The sequence below is a fragment of the Curcuma longa genome, chromosome 2 (assembly GCF_044706935.1).
Source record: "Curcuma longa cultivar G26 ecotype Majalengka, Jawa Barat chromosome 2, ITB_CL_G26_1.1, whole genome shotgun sequence".
In the NCBI taxonomy this organism is placed as follows: domain Eukaryota; kingdom Viridiplantae; phylum Streptophyta; class Magnoliopsida; order Zingiberales; family Zingiberaceae; genus Curcuma; species Curcuma longa.
In genome coordinates, this window is record NC_133862.1 from 8,141,956 (window position 1) to 8,163,355 (window position 21,400).

General features: G+C 35.6%; 1 protein-coding gene and 1 pseudogene across 2 annotated transcripts; one reads left to right on the plus strand and one right to left on the minus strand.

The window, feature by feature from the left end:
• Positions 1 to 2,933: 2,933 nt before the first annotated feature.
• Positions 2,934 to 6,584, minus strand: LOC141821524 (putative disease resistance RPP13-like protein 1; annotated as a pseudogene).
• Positions 6,585 to 14,849: 8,265 nt separating this feature from the next.
• Positions 14,850 to 18,847, plus strand: LOC141822170 (protein indeterminate-domain 6, chloroplastic-like). 2 transcript variants are annotated; one of them, XM_074709602.1, is made up of 5 exons: positions 14,850 to 15,100; positions 15,228 to 15,303; positions 15,397 to 15,827; positions 16,097 to 16,493; positions 17,636 to 18,847. In XM_074709602.1, the coding sequence occupies exons 3-5, from the start codon at positions 15,605 to 15,607 to the stop codon at positions 18,615 to 18,617; spliced, it is 1,602 nt and encodes a 533-aa protein (XP_074565703.1). In that variant the 5' UTR covers positions 14,850 to 15,100; positions 15,228 to 15,303; positions 15,397 to 15,604; the 3' UTR covers positions 18,618 to 18,847. The 2 variants fall into 2 exon arrangements, with proteins under 2 accessions (XP_074565703.1, XP_074565702.1); XM_074709601.1 differs by having other exon boundaries at positions 14,850 to 15,082.
• Positions 18,848 to 21,400: the final 2,553 nt, after the last annotated feature.

The following is a 21,400-nucleotide window of genomic DNA, read 5'->3' on the forward strand; positions in this document are numbered from 1 at the left end:
AAAATTAAAATTAATAAAGTCTTATTTACGTTCAACTATGTCTCAAGAAAGATTAAATAATTTAGCAATGTTATCAATTGAAAAAAATTTATTATTAAAACTTGAATATGAAAATTTAATTAATAATTTTACTTCTAAAAAAGCACGAAAATTTAATTTTATATAAAAAATTTATTTTTAAAATTAATATTTTAATTTATTTTAAAAAAATTTTAAACCCACCATTGTCGATCTCAAGTCCGAATAAAAAAGGGTGAGAGAAATTTTTTTAAAATAATAACAATTATTTAAAAAAAATTACCTAGGACCCCCTGTAGGCTTGAGCCGTCCCTGGTTGTCGGTCCCAAATCTGAATGAAAAAAGACAAGGAAAAATTTTATATTTAAAAAATATATTAAAGGTCTAAAAATAATTTTAGCCTAGGGCCCCATAAAACCTTGAGACGGCCCTGTCAGTTAGACCAAACAATCAGGTTTGATCAATCGAATCAAATGGGTCGATTGGATATATTGTTGTGCCAGTTGATCTAATCAAATTGGATAATTATAATTTTTAGATTTACTATTTTGATAGCCGTAGGACCGATCATGTGAAACTGCTGGAATAGTTAATTCCACTTTTTGTTACAAAATTGGCTGCGTATCTCATTTGCTCCACATTGTTTTCAACAGCCTTCCTCTATTGAACAAACAAACAAACAAATGCAAGCACAGCGTTAAAACTTCTGTAAGTAAATTTAAGGTATAAAAGATCCTAATTAAATTCATTTGGGATCTTGATAACAAAATCTATAGTTTTCTACCAACTCAGAAATTATATTTTCAGTCAGTTGAATGGTTCAATTTGGGGAGGAGCCCACATATGCATAAGACAAATTCAACAACAAATATTCCATTGGAAAATTGGTACCTACTCGCCCAAGAGAAACCCAACCCACCTACCTAAAGACGTAGTGTAGAATCTTTGTGGAATAAAGTTGGATGGCATGTCCCTCGGACATAGTTGAGTTGGTTATGATAGAACAGATTTGTAGAAGAGAGCAAAGGTTATTCGAATCTCAACGAACTCGAGCAATATCTTCCTCCATCGTGACCAACTGTAATTTCTCGATTTACCTCTTTATAGATGATCATGAAACCGATCTATCTCCATCGTGACCAACTGTAATTTCTCGATTTACCTCTTTATAGATGATATGAAACCGTTGTAGAGTTGCTGAGATGATGGATTCCACTTTTTACAGAAAAATAGTTGAATGACACAAATTGAGGCCTAGCCTACACTAAGTTACATGGAAAAAGGTGAATGATGAACAATAATTTAGATGGGTGTAGAATCGAGTTGCAGGAACCTTCTTAAAATCTGATGTTTTTAAAGTTTTATTTCTAAAAAAAATGATAAATCCTAATCAGTCTCATGTGGACTCAATCCCTGGGGTGGTCGGTCCGATCCCACGGAAGTTTTTTATTTTAAAATTATTTTATTTTTAATTCTATATACCTGCTATATACCTTTGGCATTATTGTTAAGTACTTTAATTTGGATCAATCAAGATTATCATGCATAACTTCACATAATTAAGTTATGAAGAATAAAATATAATTTAATATTATTTAATTCAATCTTAAATAATATAATAAAAAATTATTTATTTAGAAGTTTTAATATATATTTAGAGTAGGGAATTATATAGTCACCAGATCAAGTAATAAAATAAAATAAAACCGATTTGTTTCTTTGCTTCCATCTCATCTACCTCACTAGTTTAATTCCCGAAACATCAAAATTGAAACTTAATTTATATCTGACAGATTCAACATTGGGTTTTATATTGGGGTACTAATCCAAATTCTCTTGAGGCCTATTCTTGTGATTTTGTTGGGAAACCAGACGATCTGTATGAGAGATTTTGTGCTCCCATTGATAATTTACATTTTGTTGGTGAAGCAGCAAGGGATGATTTTATAAAAGTTATGTATATAAGTTCCAATGAGGGAGGATTTTCTAAAAGCTATATTTCTAGAATGTAAAACAATTTATCTCATATTACCGACTCCTTTTAGGATGTCTTGGGATGTAACAAAATGAGTTCCCAGAGCATGATTGAGTTGGTTAGTATGTGATAGACTTGTTGAATGGACAAGGATCGAATTTCGACAAAGCCGAAGCAATACCCTCCTTTATAGTGATCAACTGTAGCTTCTCGATTTATCTCCTCACAGATGGTCGTCGTGGGGCCGATCGTGTGAAGCCGTTGGAGTGACAGATTAAACCTTTTTATTGAAGAAAATACAACTTCGTCACGACTGTAATGATACGATGGGCATCTATGTTATTAACTAAAACTTGTTTATTGTTGTTATTTTATCTTTCTTTGTCGATTTCTTTTACCTGCCTTGCTTCCTCGCAATGTTTGGGATTGCATATTTTATCTTTCTTCTGATTTTCTACAATAACCATCCATTGTCAATTTTCAATCATAACAAAACAACCATTCTTATGCTAAAGGGAAATGTCAAAACACCACAGGCTTGAGCATGTGTACAACCTTAGCACTTGTTGGGTTCCAGACCTCTCCCATAATGCAAGGGTCATTGTATCATAATAAAGTCCTCTGTAATTTACTTCTCTATAAATAGTTATGAGGTCGGTTGTGTGAGAAGGGTCAACATATGACCTTTTACCACATGTATACCACCTTAGCATTCTTTTCAACCTGTAATATTCAAATGTTTGTCATGGTGTGCCATATGTTTATTTTTCTTTAATTTGGTTTGAGATTTTGTTTATCTGAGCAACCATGTAGAGTTGGTGTTTTATGTCTGAAATAAAATATGTTATTCTAGTTAATTAATCTTCACTAACAACCAAACTTTAGCAAAGTCTCTCTTGTTTAAAAATTGAAGGAAAAAATCTTTCTTTTCAGGCTTTGTCTACTCCCAAAGAGAGGAGCCGAAGAGAGGGAGGGAAAGTAGCTGGAAATAGAGTAGCTCACATGTTACAATACACAACACAATTCGTAATATTTTCATATAGAGATAGAGAGCACGAATACTAGTTCACAATATACAATATAATTCAAACAATACATACTAGGAAATAGATAAATAGTACATCACATGTTACAATACACAATCCAAAGCATTTATTCTTAATACAAACACAATAATCTCTTTCTTCAAAAGAGTACTTTTAGACAAATAAAAGACAATAGGATGCAAGTCTGCAAACACTGGACTCCGAGGATAAATTATAGATAGATAGATAGATAGCAGCAGTACGACATCAAACACCAATGGGATCTAGTGGAAATATACCAATTCCAACATGCAACCTTCAAGTAGAAATAAAGAAACTGTAAGGACATTTTATTTGTGATGATATTATAAAATCCACCTTTAATTAGTTACTAACCTTGATCATAATGGAGGAGGAAACAATTAGCCTTGGAAACTTTGTTGATCCTGCCCATAGAATAAAATAGTTGTACAAGTTTTTTTCCCCCAACAATATTGAAAGGTATACAACAAGGTAAACTAAGAAAATAGATGATCAGAGGACTTACAAGGGTGATGAAACTTCCAAACTCATCCTTTTTTTGGTATTTGTATCCGTCCTTGCTCAGCAATAAGCGTGTTTCAAGCTGGATGCTATGAATAATAACTCTTGGAATTTGTCGAATGATGTGCCAATTTTGCTTCCCTCTTCTGCAACTATCTACTATAAGTGAATCGCATTGCATATTAAATAATTGCAAACTATGCGAAGTCATATTAATCAGGCTTGATATCCACTGTGGAAGCTGTTTTATTTCCGAAGGGAGAACAACTTCGAATTCCTGCAACATGCCAACCTTCTCCACAGATTCCAAATTCGGACAGAGATTAATTTGCAAAAGCCTCGTTGGGGGAAGGATGCTCTTTTTCAGCTTTGGGCAGTTGTAGAAGTAACATTTTTTCAGATTAGGAAACAAATTGGAGTTGCTTGCATGAACATCCTGTGCCACATGTAATACCCACGTCTCCCAATTGCGCATGCTATCAAATGTTAGATGCTCAAGTTTTGGGAATGCAGGTCTTCTACAGCCGAGGAATTCAGGTCCAATACTTCTGATTGCTTCTCCTTCTATAATCTGTAGGTGTTTAAGATTAAGTAGCTCGCCCAATGGAGGAAGCACCACACATGATGGAAAATGGTACAGGCACAAATTTGTGAGGTTAGCAGAATTAGTCTGAAAACCGTCGACCAGGGAAATTTTCGATCCAAAGCATTTCTATGGTCGCTGGAGGACTGTGGTTGCATATCCTCTCTGCCTCAGTGATTTGCTCCTCATTGTATTCATTATTATTCCTTGTCCATTCAAGAGTCAATCTCCTAAGAATTGGTTTGTTCGCAAGCACCAAGTTTCCGTTTCCTCTCGTTGTTGCCCTTTCCAATTTATTCATAACCAGATCAATTAGGTTGTGCAAATGTTGCAACTCGTCCAAGTCACAACCTCCATCCATCTCACTCATGGAGTCACAATGGCCTACAAAAAATCCAACAAGATGGTTGAGATTTTTCAACTTCCCAATGCCCTTTGGAAGATGGGTAAGCGGAGTACCCACAATTCGAAGGCACCTTAAATTGATCAACTCTGTGATGCTCTCTGGAAGTTCATGCAGTGATTTACACCCTGAGATATTCAAAGTTTGCAGGTTTACAAGACGCCCAATGGATTTAGGAAGGTTTCTAATCTTTGTTCGACCAAGATCCAAGTATTTTAGAAGAAACAATTTCACAAGAGAATCTGGGAGGCTGTCTATAGATGTATCACTCAAATCCAGGACTCTGAGACACTTTAAGCTTTCAAATACATGATCCTCGATCCGTTTGATTTGAGAGCAATTAACCAGGTATAGGGTTCTTAAACACTTTTGCTTTCTTATCTCCTCGGGAAGAGACACCACATCATCTTGCTGGTTTGAGATGGACAAATGCCGAATCTTTGTCAAGAAATTTTGACTTGTGGATGAAGCATCACTAATAATAATCCCTTCCTCTTTCATCAATTTTTCCCCAAAAGATCGTAAAACATCATGCATAACAAATTTTGTTTCATCTTCATCTTTATGGTCAATTTGCAAAAGGTTTCTTGCAATAAGTTCTTTGTAGTAGTTTTCTGCAATATCTTCCATCAAACTTTTTTCTTGTTCAATCACAAATCCTTCGGCCACCCATAGTCGGATTATGTCCAATCGAAATGATATGTCACGGTAGAAAGCACAACTAAGAAAACATTGTCTGAGGTGACTGGGTAAATCCTCATAGCTCAAGTATAAAGCATTGGATAGTTCAGCATCACTCTCTTCTATAGACCATAAATCACTTTCAACAACTTTTTTCCACTCCCTCTTATTAGTCTTTTCCTTGTGCAATAAAACACCAGCCATCACTTTAATTGCCAGAGGAAGACCATCACATTTTCTAACAATTTCCATACCAACTTCTTCCAATTCAGAAATTATTACATCCTCCTCGTCTCCAAAAACAATCTTTCTAATTAATTCCCAACCACTATCTTGTGCATTTTCTCAACATGGTGGACAAAATCTGCTTTCATTGCTCTTGCCACATTTTCATCCCTAGTGGTAAATAAGATAACACTCCTACAAGAACCTATTCCAAATGACATTTCTGAGCAAATCTATCCATACATTTGCACTCCATATATCATCCAGTACAATAAGCAAACTTTTGGAAGAAGACGAACAATTTTATCTTCAACTTCTGCTTTACTTTGAACATCCATCATCATTCCTTTTATACCTTTCAATACCTCTTTGAGTATGTCAATCTCAGAGTAATCCTTGGATACATGTAACCACACTTGTTTTGAAAATTGTTTTTGTATCATTTCATCGTTGAATATTTTTTGTGCTAGAGTGGTCTTGCCTATTCCACCCATCCCAGAAATTCCCAACACACTACACTTTTTTTTGCTTTGCTCTATCTCTGAAATTAACTTTTGGGCAGCATCTTCAATTTGTGATCCTACAATATCTGTCGCCACATGTGTCGAAGAGGTAGGAGATGCTGGGTTATCTTGGAAGCCTTGATTTCCTTGTGCTTTTAAATTGGGTATAACATATTATTGTCCTCTCCGATTTCATGGAGTTTATCATTAACTCTTTTTATTCGAACACAAATGTTTCTGCGGAGCTTAGGAGATGAAATCAAACTGCGCAGAAAGCATACCCTGAAGAAGAAGATCGACGGGCCTCCAATAATCTCTCACCTTCGATCAAGCAAAGATCAAATATGTCTTCTGCATCATTCATGATATCTTTTAATTCTTTCACCCAATTGTTGATGGCAGGATCTCTGCGTCTTATTTTTTCTGCAACTTGAATATGAGGCTGGATTCTTGATAATTTTCTATGAAGCCTCTCCATGTCTTTTTCAACCCTTAGTATTGTTACTTATCTCGTCGTTGATAAAAGCAAGTAACTGGTGAAGGAATGCTTTAACAACAGATTCTAAGACAGCTTCCATTTCTTAAGACGTACGGATGAATAAACTGCTCAAAATCGAATCAGAATTTGTACCTGCCAATGCTTCATTCTTACTAGCTGTTATCCCTTAATTATGAGAAAATAAGAGCCTTTATATCATAAAGTACTAATTGTGAAGAAGTATATATTAATTCTTGCAAGAATACTTGTTAAGATATATTAAACATGCATGTTAATTAATTACATGGCTTTTATGCGAAAGAAACATCAAAAGAAGAATTATTTATGGGAGGGGAATCATGTTGGATATATCTTTTTCATGAAGAAAACTTATAAGATTATACAAAGGATGCAAAAGAAAAATTCTCCAATCTTAGAAATATTTTTAGCATTCAAAAAGAGTTGAGATAGTGGTAGTAATAAAAAATTTGCATAATTAATAATAACTGATTAATCAAATATTATTGACAGAATAAATGACTAATTGACAAATGCAATAAGTATGTATAGTAGTTATTTTCATTTTTACAATTCTGTAATAAATCTGAATGAGACAAAAATCAAATTTTTTTTACAATTTCTTTAAACAATTAAAATTCTCAAAAGGACGTTAAAAATATTTTTTAAAAATCTCACTTATATTTGTTTAATGAATGCACGGGATTATTTTTAATTAAATAAAATTATAAGTTACTTTAATTTATGAAATTTAAATTTATTTAAGAATATGATTAATTTTATTTTATAAATTCAAAATTTTATCATGGAGATTGTCAAATTATTTTTCTATAAATTTAAATTTTTTTTACTTTTATTGGTTGCAATTATTTATTTATTGTGTTAAATATTTTTATAAAATTATAAATAATTTTCTTATGAATTTATGGATGTGATATTTTTTATATCATTAAATATTTTTTAAAAAATTATTCTATTATAAATTTAAATAAAAATTATGCTTTTATGAATTATATTTGTCGAAAATTTTATTTTTTACCCAAACGTCTACATCTTTTTTTTAAATTAAGGACATCTTTTGATTTTTTACCTAAACTCAATTGATCAATTAAAATTTTCTATTTTATCTGGTCTTATCCAATAATTGAAATTTAATTGATGCAGGATATATTTTTTCATAAAAAAATTTCAAGTCAAACAAATCTTATTGACTACATCGATGACTTGACTGATTAACAATATAATGCAATTGATGTAGTAGTTATGTGTATAGTTCTATAATTCTCTTATAAATCTAAAAAAAAAAAGTCTTAAGTCCAAGTTTTTTCTAACTTCCTTCCTTTGATTTTTTTATTGAATAAAAAAATATTTTTTATGGACATGAATATTTTATTTTATAAATTTAAATCTTAATTTCCTTTTACTCGATCGGTGAGATTCTCTATCTAGTTGGATTATTCTATTTTATAAATTATTTTTGTATAAATTTAAATAAAAATTATAGATGTATATATGAAGATGGTCATATATTAATTTATAAAATTAAAAATTTATCAACCTGAAAATTTTTTTATAACTTGCACCAGTCAACCAATCTATTTAATTTTCTAGATTATTTTATAAAGGCATCTTCTTCTAATTTTTACCCAAATTGAATTGACAGATCAGACATTTTGAGGAAGAGAATCTACAAATATATATATATAGTTGAATGGAACTGAGCATAGAAATAAACAATAATTAATGCATCAAAAGGAAGAGAAAGAAGAAGAGAAGTAGCATACCTCACTGACTGAAATTGAAGATAAGATTTCAGCAAAAAGTAATGAATAGAGAGCTGTAAACAATAATTAATGCATCATCACTCTGAAATTGAAGATAAGATTTAAGCAAAAAGTAATAGAGCTGCTGCATCATCTTAATTAATTGCTCAACTCTTCTCATCAGTTGATGCATTTTAAAATGATATTTCAGGTTTCTTGCTGAGAGAGAGGCTGCTGTGCTGTGCTGTGCTGTGCTGTATAAGAAGAGGTCTTGGTCTTGTACAGCCTGTGTGCAATATTAATTCATTCAGACTCCTTATTCATTGTACAGCTCAGCTGCAGAAATACATTCAATTCAATGTCAGATTCCTTGTACAGCTCAGGTGCAGTTATTATGCATTCAATTCAATGTCGACTACCTCCATCTTCAGATAAGATATCCCCTCGATCGGCACAGTAAAAAATTAATTATATATATATTTATATATAAACAAAATATACAGAGTAAGATTAATCAGACTGTTAATCAGTTATTATCCAGGAGGCTTGTTTGCATAAAGCTAGAGAATTCAAAGAAAGACACAAAAATATAATTCTCCAAACGAATTAAGAGAAGGTATCGCCCGTTTCTAAGTTTAACCAAAATAAATTATTCAAAATCAAAAAATTTATCCCCTGCATGAAACACGTGACAACTAAACAAAAGTTTAAATAGTTCTCAAAACCTTAACAATGAAATTAAAATAAAGACAGAAATAATCCTTAAAAATCAAATCAGCCGACCACGTGCTACGGTCGTGTTGGATGTTGGACGTCCATAATTAACCGAGCACGGCCATGTGAAAAAAATACGGCCTAATCGTATTGGTTGTTGGAAAATTTAATTTCACCTAGCTAGTCAAGACACAAAATGAAACACGTGATTATCAAAGGACATGAACAGCTAGCTGGTCGTGTTTTTTATTGGAAGTTTCTACATCAATCATTCGATAAAAATTGGGACAGTGGCTAGCTAAATCTCTAGTATAACAGTATAACAATAATAATTAATCAAATATTATGCAGAATAAATGATGCAATTAATATACTAGTTATTTTAAATTTTAGATCAGTTTCTCTAATAATTCTGAATGAGCAAAAAATCAACTTTCAAAGATCTATTTTTTAAAAAAAAATCTCAAAAGGGCGTTAAAAATAATTTGGTCTTATCCAATAATTGAAATTTAATTGATATAGGATATATCTTTTTCATATGAAAATTTTCAAGTCAAACAAATTAAATCTTGTTTACATAAATGACCAATTGACAATGCAATTATATATATTGATGTAGAATTCTCTAATAAATCTATTAGAAAAATACTTAAGTCTAACTTTTTTTTTCTAACTTCCTTTCTTTGATTTTTTTATTAATTTAAATTTATATTTTTTATAGGCATGATTATTTTATTATATAAATTTAATTAAATCTCGATCGATCAGATTCTCTAATTAATTGGATTATTCTATTTTATAAATTATTTTTGTATAAATTTTATAGATGTATGAACATCGTCATATATTAATCTATAAAATAAAAAATTAGGAACGTTAAGGAAAAATATTTTATAGCAAAAATATTAGGTTGGCTATTATTACTTTCAGCTATTAATTAGTTTCATCTATTGATGCTAGAATTGTAATTAATCCCCAGCGAGCATTTGGAACCTTAAGGAAATAGTTGTCAATTATATATTTTTTCTCGATAAACAATAGAAAACTTAGTATAATACTTATTTGATTGTTTAATTACTATGGACCAAAACTTCTGTAAGTAAATTTAAGGTTCCCCGCAAGCATTTGGAACCTTAAGGAAATAGTTGTCAATTTTTTTTCATGATAAACAATATAAAATTGATAATCGCTACCTTAGACGAGATAGCGATTATTCTATGGATTGGGCTATATTGAATTCGTTTATTTTTGACCATGAACATCAAAAATAATCTTCTAAAACAAGAATATTATTAATCAAAAGACTTCTTCCTAAACATCAATTAATTAGATAATTATTTAAATAGACCTAAAATCCTAGAGGTAAAAAAAAATCTAATAGATAGGTAATTAAAAGATTTTTACCGATTCAAAATCTAAAATATCCTAAACGGACTCAAAATTTAAAAAAAAATATAGAAATGATAGAAATTACTACAAATATACCCTAAATACTAAAATCTTGAAAATTATTAAAAATAAAAATATACTAAAAGTAATTAAAAAAAATATCAATGAATCCTCTTACATCAGTTGCTCCAATTTGAAAAAGCTCATTTTTAAGTTAAAAATAATATCAAGTAATAATCTAAGAGGAAGATCCTTTGGCATTAACTCGTGATAAAACAAGCAAAGCTACCCGGTGTGCATAGAAGCATTTGCCTTCAATTCAAAGAAGAGTAGCATCTGAGAAGGTGGAATTGTTTACATATACTACTTGCCTAGATATACTTGTTGGGTAGGGAATGGAGGAGCAACATCCACAGAAGAAAGCATCACAACTTTGCTAGCCATTTTGTAAAGAGATAGAGAACCATCATGTTGTTGTTTTAAATCAGAAGAACTCAATAGCTCAAGAAGAATATCAACCCCATTGTTATCAATGAAAATTCTTCTTTGTTCATCAGGTGCATGGGCAAAGGTGAGCAAGAGCCAATGCTTACACATCTTTGGACAGACTTCTCTCCAACTCGCATCAAAAGCAAATGCATCAATACTCTCTCATTCCAATCTTTTCAATGTCGTTGCTATGCAATCATGTGTTGCCTGGACAACGTCGAATTCACCATCTTGTAGTTGCTGAACACCTCCTGATTTGGCAAAACCAGCAACATCGTCCTCATTCTCAACTTTGTTGTGCGAATCCTGTGTCAATCTTCCAAGAGCAAATGCAGACATCTCCTTTAGCTGAACATCTGATGACTGAAACATCTCAATTAGAGGTCGCAATGCATCCCTCTGCACAGCTTGCACCTCGCCTTCAGAATCGGCTAAAGCAAATTGTACCAACAGTAAGGCTACTTCCCTTTGCAGGTAGACCGAGAACAGGCACGCTCCCTCCCTCAACCTCGTGCTCAAAAGGCCGATCTCCTCCGCTAGCACCGCCATCCCTTACCAGCAGAGGCGGAGGCTCTTGTAGATGCTCCACGAGCATCGACACAGCCCATATCCGATCCCAGCAATGACTTGGATTTTCTCGAGCACTGAAGCAGAAGAATTGATAGGTTCTGTTAGCTCAGTTCTCTTTTCAATTACAACTTCAACAAACTTCTTTTCATCCTCCTCTGCTAAAGCTGGTAATTGATTAGTGCCAATTGATCTTTTATCCTCTGTTTTTAGTTCTTTGTTCAAAAATTTATCCGGGTAGGCAATAGCTTCCAGCAACCCAGAGTTCTCAAAGAGCATAGTTTCATGAGATCCTTCATGTGGCAACATCAGAGAATCGATCGTTGGAGCCATTGTTGAAGAATCTTTAACAACACAAATATTATTATTAAGAGCCTCATCTTGAAAATTGCCATCATTCAGTTTATGTCGCCATGAAAATTAGAAAATGTATCAGTCTATTTCTTTTCAGATTCAGGAGATTCTGAGCTTTTATTCACAATGACCACAGGGTAGTCTTCCTTCTTGTGCTTGGTTACTAATGAGTTTTCCAATTTACTGGTTTTAGTACTAGCATTATCAGTGAATCAAGGCAAGGGATGATACCAAATGTTGCTTTGAACAGAAAGTGAACTCACCTCACAACCCTTGTTTATAGCATAGCCACAATCAACAAATGAATTAATCACAAAAGAATTATCTAATTGGTTGCACTCTTCTCAACGCAAGAAGCCATTGAAATGAAGCTTGACCATAGTTGCATGAAGGGAAGAAAGTCATCCTTTATCTTTTTTTCCTCCCAATAAGAGATATTGGCTTTGTTCTGTCTTTCACGTGATTGCTGCAACTGCTTCCATCATACTGATGCTCGACTTTTTAGTTTGATGGCACCAATTTGACTTTCACATGATTAGACACTTTCTTGTAATAGAAAAATCTCCACTTCGTTAAGTCAATCAACAAATCCTTTATCTTGAAATATACTAAAAAATTCAAGAAGATCAATTGAAAATCCGATATCTTCGTATTGTTCCTCTCAATCACGACTTCTGCAATTGTGATGGAGTTTTTGAAAAGTGGAATTAAAATTAGGATAAGGAAACTTACAACCTTCAAGATCTCGCGCCGCTAGACATTGAGTTAATTTCACAACTTTTCTCTGTAGATCAAGAATCTCGTCTTGAATGCTACGATCACGCGATGGAGGGCTTTCTCAATCAGAACATATCTGTCACGACCTCGATCACGACTACAACGATCATCTATGGAATCTGAGAGAGCTCTTATACCAACTGACACGGGACGGAATAGCGAATATCCTGTGGATTGTACTGAATCTGTTAGTTCGATTGTAAATGTCGAAAATAATCTTTTAAAATCTATTGATTCAGAAGAATATATATCAGAAAATAAATGGCATTATTGAGATATTATTAATCCAAAAAGCTCCTTTCTAAACATCAACAAGATAATTATTTAAATATACCCAACCCCTAGATGTAAATTAAGAAAGGAAAATATTTTAATCGTCTCAAAATCTAAAATATCCTATATAAATGGGCTCAAAATTTTAAAAAAATATAAAGATAAAAATTACTAGAAATGCCCTAAATACTAAGAATATTTAAAATTATTTAAAATAATAAAAATATCCATGAATCCTCTGCGTCAAAAACTTAGTATAATACTTATTTGATTGTTTAATTACTAAGGACCAAAACTTCTGTAAGTAAATTTAAGGTATAAAAGATTCTAAATTCATTTGGGAATTAACTAATTGATAACATCTTAATTATATTTTCAGTTAGTTGAATGGTTCAATTTGGGGAGGAGCCCACCTATACATATCTATATGCATATATAAGATTTACTTAGCTTACTGATCATAACGTAACTGTCTAAAATTCAACAACTAACATTCCATTGGAAAATTCGTATATATCTACCAGCTGCCGAAGAGATCGAGCTAGCCCACCTAAAGACGTAGACGTAGTGTAGAAACTTTGTGGAATAAAGTTGGATGACACAAATTGAGGCATTCATTGTGAGGTAATCTTCATGACTAAAACTTGACAGCCACCGCAACCAAACTTTATCATGTTTGATAGTGATATGTGATGGATACACCCTTGTTTTTGTGTTGCAATTCTTTAATTTCTTGGGAACTTTAAAGTTGAGATAGACATATTGTAAAAGGGAACAAGGAATTAAGTGACTTTGTCTCCAAACACAAACCTAAAGTCACTTTCTACTTTAATTTGCCTTGTTCAAACTTTAGGGTTTCTTGTGCTTGATCATTAATGCAACGAGGAATATAATCAACAACCTCTTTTACTCTTTGAACATTCAATATTTTTCTAAATAGCACTTCAATTCTCCATTCAGTAGATCTAATGATGCTATTCAAGGACTTCTAGTCAACCTCTTCTTGAGATTAAGAGGCATTAATTAATTATTATACATCACTCTCATACTTAGTGAAAATTGATCTCTAAGATCATGATCATGCTATTTGACTATAAAGAGTCATCGTAATATTAGTAAGAAGACTTTAGATTTGCTAGCTTTTGTAAGAAAAATAACAATAAATAGCTATTTTATGTGATCATGAAGGTTGTGAACTAGTAATTTGGTAGCCCCTGGGACATGATTGAGACGGTTACTGTGGAACAGATTTACTGAAGTAATATCAATAAGAAGGAACAATGGAACATGTTCTCACCTTAATGGGCTTCTCTCATCAAATCAAATGATGGACCTAAAAAATCAAGGTTATTATTAATTAATACAGTATTTTAAAATATTTTAAGGCTAAAATTTAGAATTTATATATAAATGTTTGGTCAAAAGTTAGAGGGTGGGGGCCACCATCAACCCCCTGTGCTCTCATGTGCTCAAGGGGCTATGAATGTTAACAATCAAATAGGTTGGTTCGAATGTAAGCGTGGTGCATGCTTGGTAAAGGAATTCCCTATTCTCGTACCCTTTTCGATCATCCCTTTTGAAGGATGCTTTGCATTCTCTCAATGTGTAGTTAAAGATTATCCACCTACTAAAATTTGATCACTAAATTAACAACTGCAGTACTACTGCTCTCTAATTCTTTTCCATTAAGCTCTCTGCAGCATTGGGTAAATAAGTCCAAAGCACTTTGAATGGCAAGCATCCAATTTCTGTGGCACACTGAGAAGAGCTAGCTAGAGCTAACGCAATGAGTTTGTTACCACTGCAGTAATACGGTCGAGAGAATATTTATGTACATGTATGTTTCAGTCGAGTGTTAGAATACTGGTAGATGAGGTCAGTAGTAGCTAGCTCAGGGTTAAATGTGGGTTGGGTTCAGCGGTTGCCCTTTGTCTCCATTCTCAGAGGAAGAAACCAAACCGAGAAGGTAAGCGCATCGGGGTCAATGGGCCCCATCGCTCGCCACATTGCGACACACTTGCCTGCAAAAGACACCATGCATCAACAGCAACACCACACTCCCTCCCTTCTCTCTCTCTCTCTCTCACTATTCAAATTCCTTTTTGGTTGATTTTTTATTAATTTGTGGTGTGTGGGAGCTAGAGGAGAATCATCCACAACGAAGCGAGGAGAGGAGGATGCTGAGAGGAAGAAAAGTATGACAAGTAACTCTGAGTTATCACAAGTAGTCAAGCAGCAGCAGCAGCAAAAGAAGAACGAAGAGTAGAGAAGGAGGAGGAGGAGGAGAAAGAAAGAGAAAAAAAAGTATCCTTTCTGGTTCTTGTATATTTTCCCTTCTCTCTCTCTCACACACACAAGGAATTGGATTAGAAACGGAAAGGAACTTATATTTCTTCTATCTTCCATCTTTTTTATATCTGATATCCAATTGTTTGTTTGGTTTTGCCAGCTGCGTTGTTTGTTCTTTAGTAGAGGTGTGGGAATAAAGAGCAGTGATTTTGGAGGTTTTTGTTTAGTGTTGTGTGGTGAGTATGCCCAGATCTACCATCCTCTACCAGTATTTGGGCCTTTCTGGTTCTCATCTTCTTCCCTTCCTTTGGTTGTTTCCTTGTCTTCAGATCTTGAGGAGGAGGCCTGAACAAAGTTGGAGCTCATGGTTTCATGTTGGCTAGCGAGTGTTTTCTTCTGCGGCGCAGATTTGGAGCAGTAGCTCGTGTCGTCTGACATCGATCCCTCACCAGAAACCAAACAAGCAACGATTTGAGAGGGGAAGATAAGACCAACAAGGAGAAGAAGAAGAAGACCGTGTCCGGATTCGGCTTTAAGATGAAAGCGGCTCCGTCTTCTTCGTCGTCGTCGATGCACTACTTCGGATTGATCAGAGATGAAGATCACCAGCTCATCCACCAGACGCTGCCGCAGCTACCGTCGCAGCAATTAGTGGCGGCGCCGCCGCCGCCGCCGCCGCCACCTGGATCGTCATCGACCACGGATACATCTCCTGCCACAGTTCCTCCCAAAAAGAAGAGGAACCTCCCTGGAAATCCAAGCAAGTACCTCAACACATCTCGACTATATAATTCTTCTCTATTTTCTTTAGGGATTTACCCCTTTCTTTAATTTATGCAGTCAATTGACTCAATTTGGTACCTAGGTTGAAGAAAAAGTAGATCTTCTACTTCAATTATTAGTATTATCATGCATGCATCCAGTCAACAAATAGCTAGCTAAAACGCATGCAGCTCATAAAATATCTTGAATTCTTATTATAAACCTGCATTGCATCTTGTGATCTATATACGATATTACAAGTTGCAGATCCTGATGCGGAAGTGATAGCGCTGTCGCCGAAAACGCTGATGGCGACGAACCGGTTCATCTGCGAGGTGTGCAGCAAGGGGTTCCAGCGGGAGCAGAACCTGCAACTGCACCGGCGCGGCCACAACCTGCCGTGGAAGCTGAAGCAGAAGAACCCGAACGAGGTCCGCCGCCGGGTGTACCTCTGCCCCGAGCCGACCTGCGTCCACCACGACCCGTCCCGCGCCCTCGGCGACCTCACCGGCATCAAGAAGCACTTCTGCCGGAAGCACGGCGAGAAGAAGTGGAAGTGCGACAAGTGCTCCAAGCGCTACGCCGTGCAGTCGGACTGGAAGGCGCACTCCAAGATCTGCGGTACCCGCGAGTACCGCTGCGACTGCGGCACACTCTTCTCCAGGTACGTACATCAATATCATCATCATCATCATTCCATCGACGCTCGCGTATAGTAGTACATGTGATAATATAAAGATACACACACATACGTATTCAATCAATCCGTGCATGATTTAGAGATCGATGCCTAGCTCCTCCATCGATCTGTTTTGTTGTTCGTGTTGCACGCAATCGCATGCATGGTGGACTGCTTAATTAGCGTCTGCGAAGCTTTTAGGGTTAGGGTTAGTGGGATGGTTACCATAACTAGAGTATGAGGATCAAACTGCTCACACGTGAATGTTCATGGCAAAGGAACAAAAAACACAGCGAGGCTATTGAGATCTCAAGAGAACTCAAATATCCCTCTCCACAACATCTCATCGAAACCAACGCCCCTCCTTTCTCCATCTCTCTCTCTCTCTTCTTCGAGTTCACGTGGTGACTCGAACGCAAGGCTTAGCAGGTGAATTTGTTGCTTTGCGTTTGGAGATATCTTGGCAAAGGGGGGCAACGAGTTGGCCTTGCTGGTCCACACCAATTCACAGGAATATACTTTGCATTATCACCTCTTAGATTTTATGTTACAATGAGCTACTCATGAGGATATTGAAAAAAAATAAATTCACTGCCTTTAGTTCTGACATTTCTGTTAAGGGACCCTTATTTTGTTATCTTTTGTTTTTTGGTAAGGAGTTAATTCTCTTCTTCTTCCCTTGGATGCCACAAAGGAGTCCAATCAACTCATGAGGAAAGCATTCATGTAAGACGAGGAGGTAATGCATTTATTGAAGATAATTGCTGCAAACATTCCCCGATTGCATTGAATGAGGAGTCAGTCCTAAAAAAAGGGTTTTGGGGGGAACAATCTCTGACATTTTCAACTCTATTGAGTTTTTTTTTTTTTTTTGCTTTCCTATTCAAACTGATTCCTCACAGGAAGAGGACTGATTGAACTCAGTTTGTCTCTATGCTATTACCTGAGCAAATTAAACCCTAACACATTTGCATCTAGTTAATTAGATTCAACTTTATGCTTTTTCCATGATTTGAATTGGCCATTGTTATCGTTTTTGTTAACCTAATTGTATATATATAATTCATTTTATATAGATTTAATTTCATATTTAGAAAATATTAGTGATGATTTGTTAATTAATTCAGGAGAGACAGTTTCATCACACACAGAGCCTTCTGCGACGCCCTTGCGCAAGAAAACGCAAGGCTTCCGCCGGCCGGCTTGAGCTCGGCGATTGGCGGTGCAGCAGGTCAGATCTTTGCCAGCCGAAGCATAAACCTCGGCCTCCCGCAGCTCAACTCAGCTCAGCTCTCATCTTTTCAAGATCACCAAGATCCGGTGCAGCCGCCGCAGCCTAATTCCGATCATCATCATCTCCTCCACTCCAGGTCGAGGATCAATATGAGCAGCAGCCAGTTCGACGTCGTCATGGCTAATCAGCACCTGAACAACACAGTCGCTTTCCGGGCACCGCCGCCACCCCATCAGCTTCCGCACTCGTCCCCTTTCTTCCTCGGGATGGAGGACGGCGCGGCGGCTCCGGCCTTGCTTCATGGCGGCCAAGGCTTCGGTGGCGCCTCGGCGAACAATAACAGCAACCTTTTCAACCTCGGCTGCTTCTTCCCGACCAAGATCGAGGGAGACGAGCAGCAGGGCAACGAGGCCGCCATGCCCCTGTTCGGCGGCAGCGAGCTCATGGGCCACCACGAGGGCCCCACCATGTCGTCTCTCTACAACCCCGAGGCGCCGCCGCTGCTCCCGCAGATGTCGGCCACCGCGCTGCTTCAGAAAGCGGCCCAAATGGGCGCCACGTCGGCCGACGGCGGCTCGATCTTCCTCAGAGACTTCGGCGGCGAGAGCTCCAGAAGCGCCAACGAGAGGCAGTACCAAGAGATGATCATGAACTCGCTCGGCGGTTTCCACCAGCAGGGATTCATGCATGACGTTGAGGAGGAGAAGCTGAACCAGCGCCTGAGCACGAGGGACTTCCTCGGCGTCAATGGCAGCGTGATGAGGAGCATGATGGATCCGGCGACCATCAGCGATCACAACATGCAGGGATCATCCATGGATCACTCCACCTCCTCCACTCCATCCTTCAAAAATGCCGGTGGAAGATTGCAATAGAACTACTCTCCATTAATCTTAATTAGGGCTAATTAATCGACCCAATATAATTAGCCTTAATCTTAGTCCTTTCTTCCTAGATCGAAAGCTTCTTATTAAAATGTTAAAACTGGCAAACTTTTTCTTCAGGTTTTTCCTTTAAACTCATGCTTTAGCTACTTCATAACTGTCTTTGCATGCAATCTCCTCGTTGCTGTTGATTAAGTTCAATAAATAACAGCTTTAATTTCTTTTCTGAATCTGATAATCACACAATCGATTACGTGACTGCATGCATATGCATGAACTAGTACAGTAATATATGTACTGCTGCATGAACTTAAAATGTTTTTCTTCTTAATTCTTACATAATTAAACAAGTATTTGCTGAAGTTTGTATGATAACTAAATTATTCTAATTATACCTGTGATTCAACTTAACGTATAGCATTTTATTATATCGAGGACATGAGTGTTGGCAAAAGCTGAGGGCAGTTGCATGTTCCTTTTAAGTCTAAACATCGAAGTGACAAATCAAGTTCACGGGTTGCATTCCCTATATACGAAGGTGATTTTGTATTGGATATGAAATATGTTTAAAATATGGATTTTTCGTTATTTCATATATGAATGAGATAACTGGTCATGTCATGGCACATGAAAATTATACTGTCATTCTGACAGAATATCGACCTTTTTCGGATTTATTTGTTTACTCCAGTAGATTTATATTTCTGATTTATAAAACCAAATGTTTTATATTTATTTTCATTTTATCAATCTTTGTGGCACTTTCAACTTAGAAATGATGAAAGTTCTCTTCAGAAAAAAGTGGCTTCTGTGCTCATCACTCTAAAAGGGCCTTTTTTTTTTGTAAATGAAAATAAAAGATTGTGAGGTTTGATTCTTTTATACATATACAACGATCTTGTTTGAAGTCTGATTCTTTTTATTATACAGAAAAGCATCAAGGATGAAGGTTGAATGATCAAATTATGGCACAGATATTTTAATTTGGGTTTTAATTACTGTCAATCTGCATGATCTTAGAAATGAATAGCATGTTTTTAAAGGGCATATATAGTCTTTTTAAAATTGATCTATTGGAAAATATAGCTGATGATCTTATTCAATCATAGATTTTTAATATATAGACATGCAGCACAAAATGTGCAAAACATTTTTTGGTTCATATAAGATCGAAAGGATATATATTGCTCAAATTTTATTCAATTATATATATGAACTTGACCTAAGCATAACTAATCGTCATTCAAACCTATGACAAAATATTAATGACAGTATTTTCATAATCTGATTGTTTTTTAATTATACTATAATATAGAATAACTGAATCATTATAGTGATATAGAGTTTGATATCAAATATAATTTTAACATAATATCAGAGTAAATTTTGATCATCTATACTGTGTAATATAATATTATACAAACTTCTTTTATCTTTCAAAGTTGTTACTGAATTCAACTAAACTCAATTTATAGCATGTTTCTGTGAGCAAATTAAATGAGTGGAAGGAGGAGTTTTAATTCTATTGTTTCGAGAGAAAAAAGGTGAGCAAATGTGTGCTTCCCCAACTACTTCATTTAAAGATTGAGGTAAACAATCACGGACATTTTTACAACAGTTTTTTTTAATCAATACAATTTCTGAAGCTAAGAACTGAAGACATATAAAACAAAAAGGAGAAATTATCATACCTAATTTGGTTACGAGAAATAAGAGAAATAAGGGTGGTAAAATTAATCATCCGCTTAATTCTCCTTCACTTGATCCTCTCAATCTTTGATGGAAGAAATCACTACTCTCTTCTTCCTTGTGGATCCGTCGATCGAAGGAGTCACAAGAAATGGAGTCCCTACACTTTTCTTTACCTTTCAGCTGCATGTGATCTTTGCCGTGGAAGTAGACAAACCGCCCGTGTTGGCGCGCCCATACAATAATAATGTTAATTAATTAGAACTGGAAGCTTGTGGCGATGTGGATATCTATAGATAGATACGTAGATATTATTTAATTTAATTTAGTTTAATTAGATGAAGAATTCATCGAGAAAATGCGAATGTCGATAAAAGAATTTAGTCAGATTTAATACAAGGGTTCGTTCGAGCGGCCGGCGATGAATTCTCAGAAGAATACTGCCACTGTACTGCACGAAGAACAAATCCTGACTGCGTAAGAACAAAGGACATAAAACACTGCAGATAAGGCTTGCATTTGGTAGTTAATTTGAGATTAATTTTTTTTTTATCTTTTTATTTTTCAGTGGAACTGGCGAAATTGATGAAAGGGCTGCATTTGATTCTATTCGTACACTGAACGAGCACAGAGACCGAGATCCTGCAATGGCCCTGCAAATGCAAACTCATGTCAGGAGATACCTCGGGATGCCATCCGATCCGCCATGGCTGAGGGGGAGGAGTGATGCACAAACTCCAAAACCAAGCTGAAAATGATCAGTTCAATAGCGCAGATGCGCACGGAGACGAGTACAGAGGCAACCGTTGAAAGATGACGCTGTTGAAGATCTCTGACGCTTTGGAAATGAGAGCTGTCGTCGAGCAGAGGAAGGGTAGGTATTTAGTCCCACATTCTATGTTTCTGAGTTTGTATGCTACTTGATAAATTTATGAATGAGCAAGTTGGAAATGAATAGGAAAAGTCTTGATTGTAAATTTTTGAGCCTTGAGGTCTTGAGAGATTACGTGGAAGAAGAGCGACCACCATCAAAGTTCCAACAATGCCCTTTCTCACCTTCTCCAACTCATCGTTTCAAGCTTTAA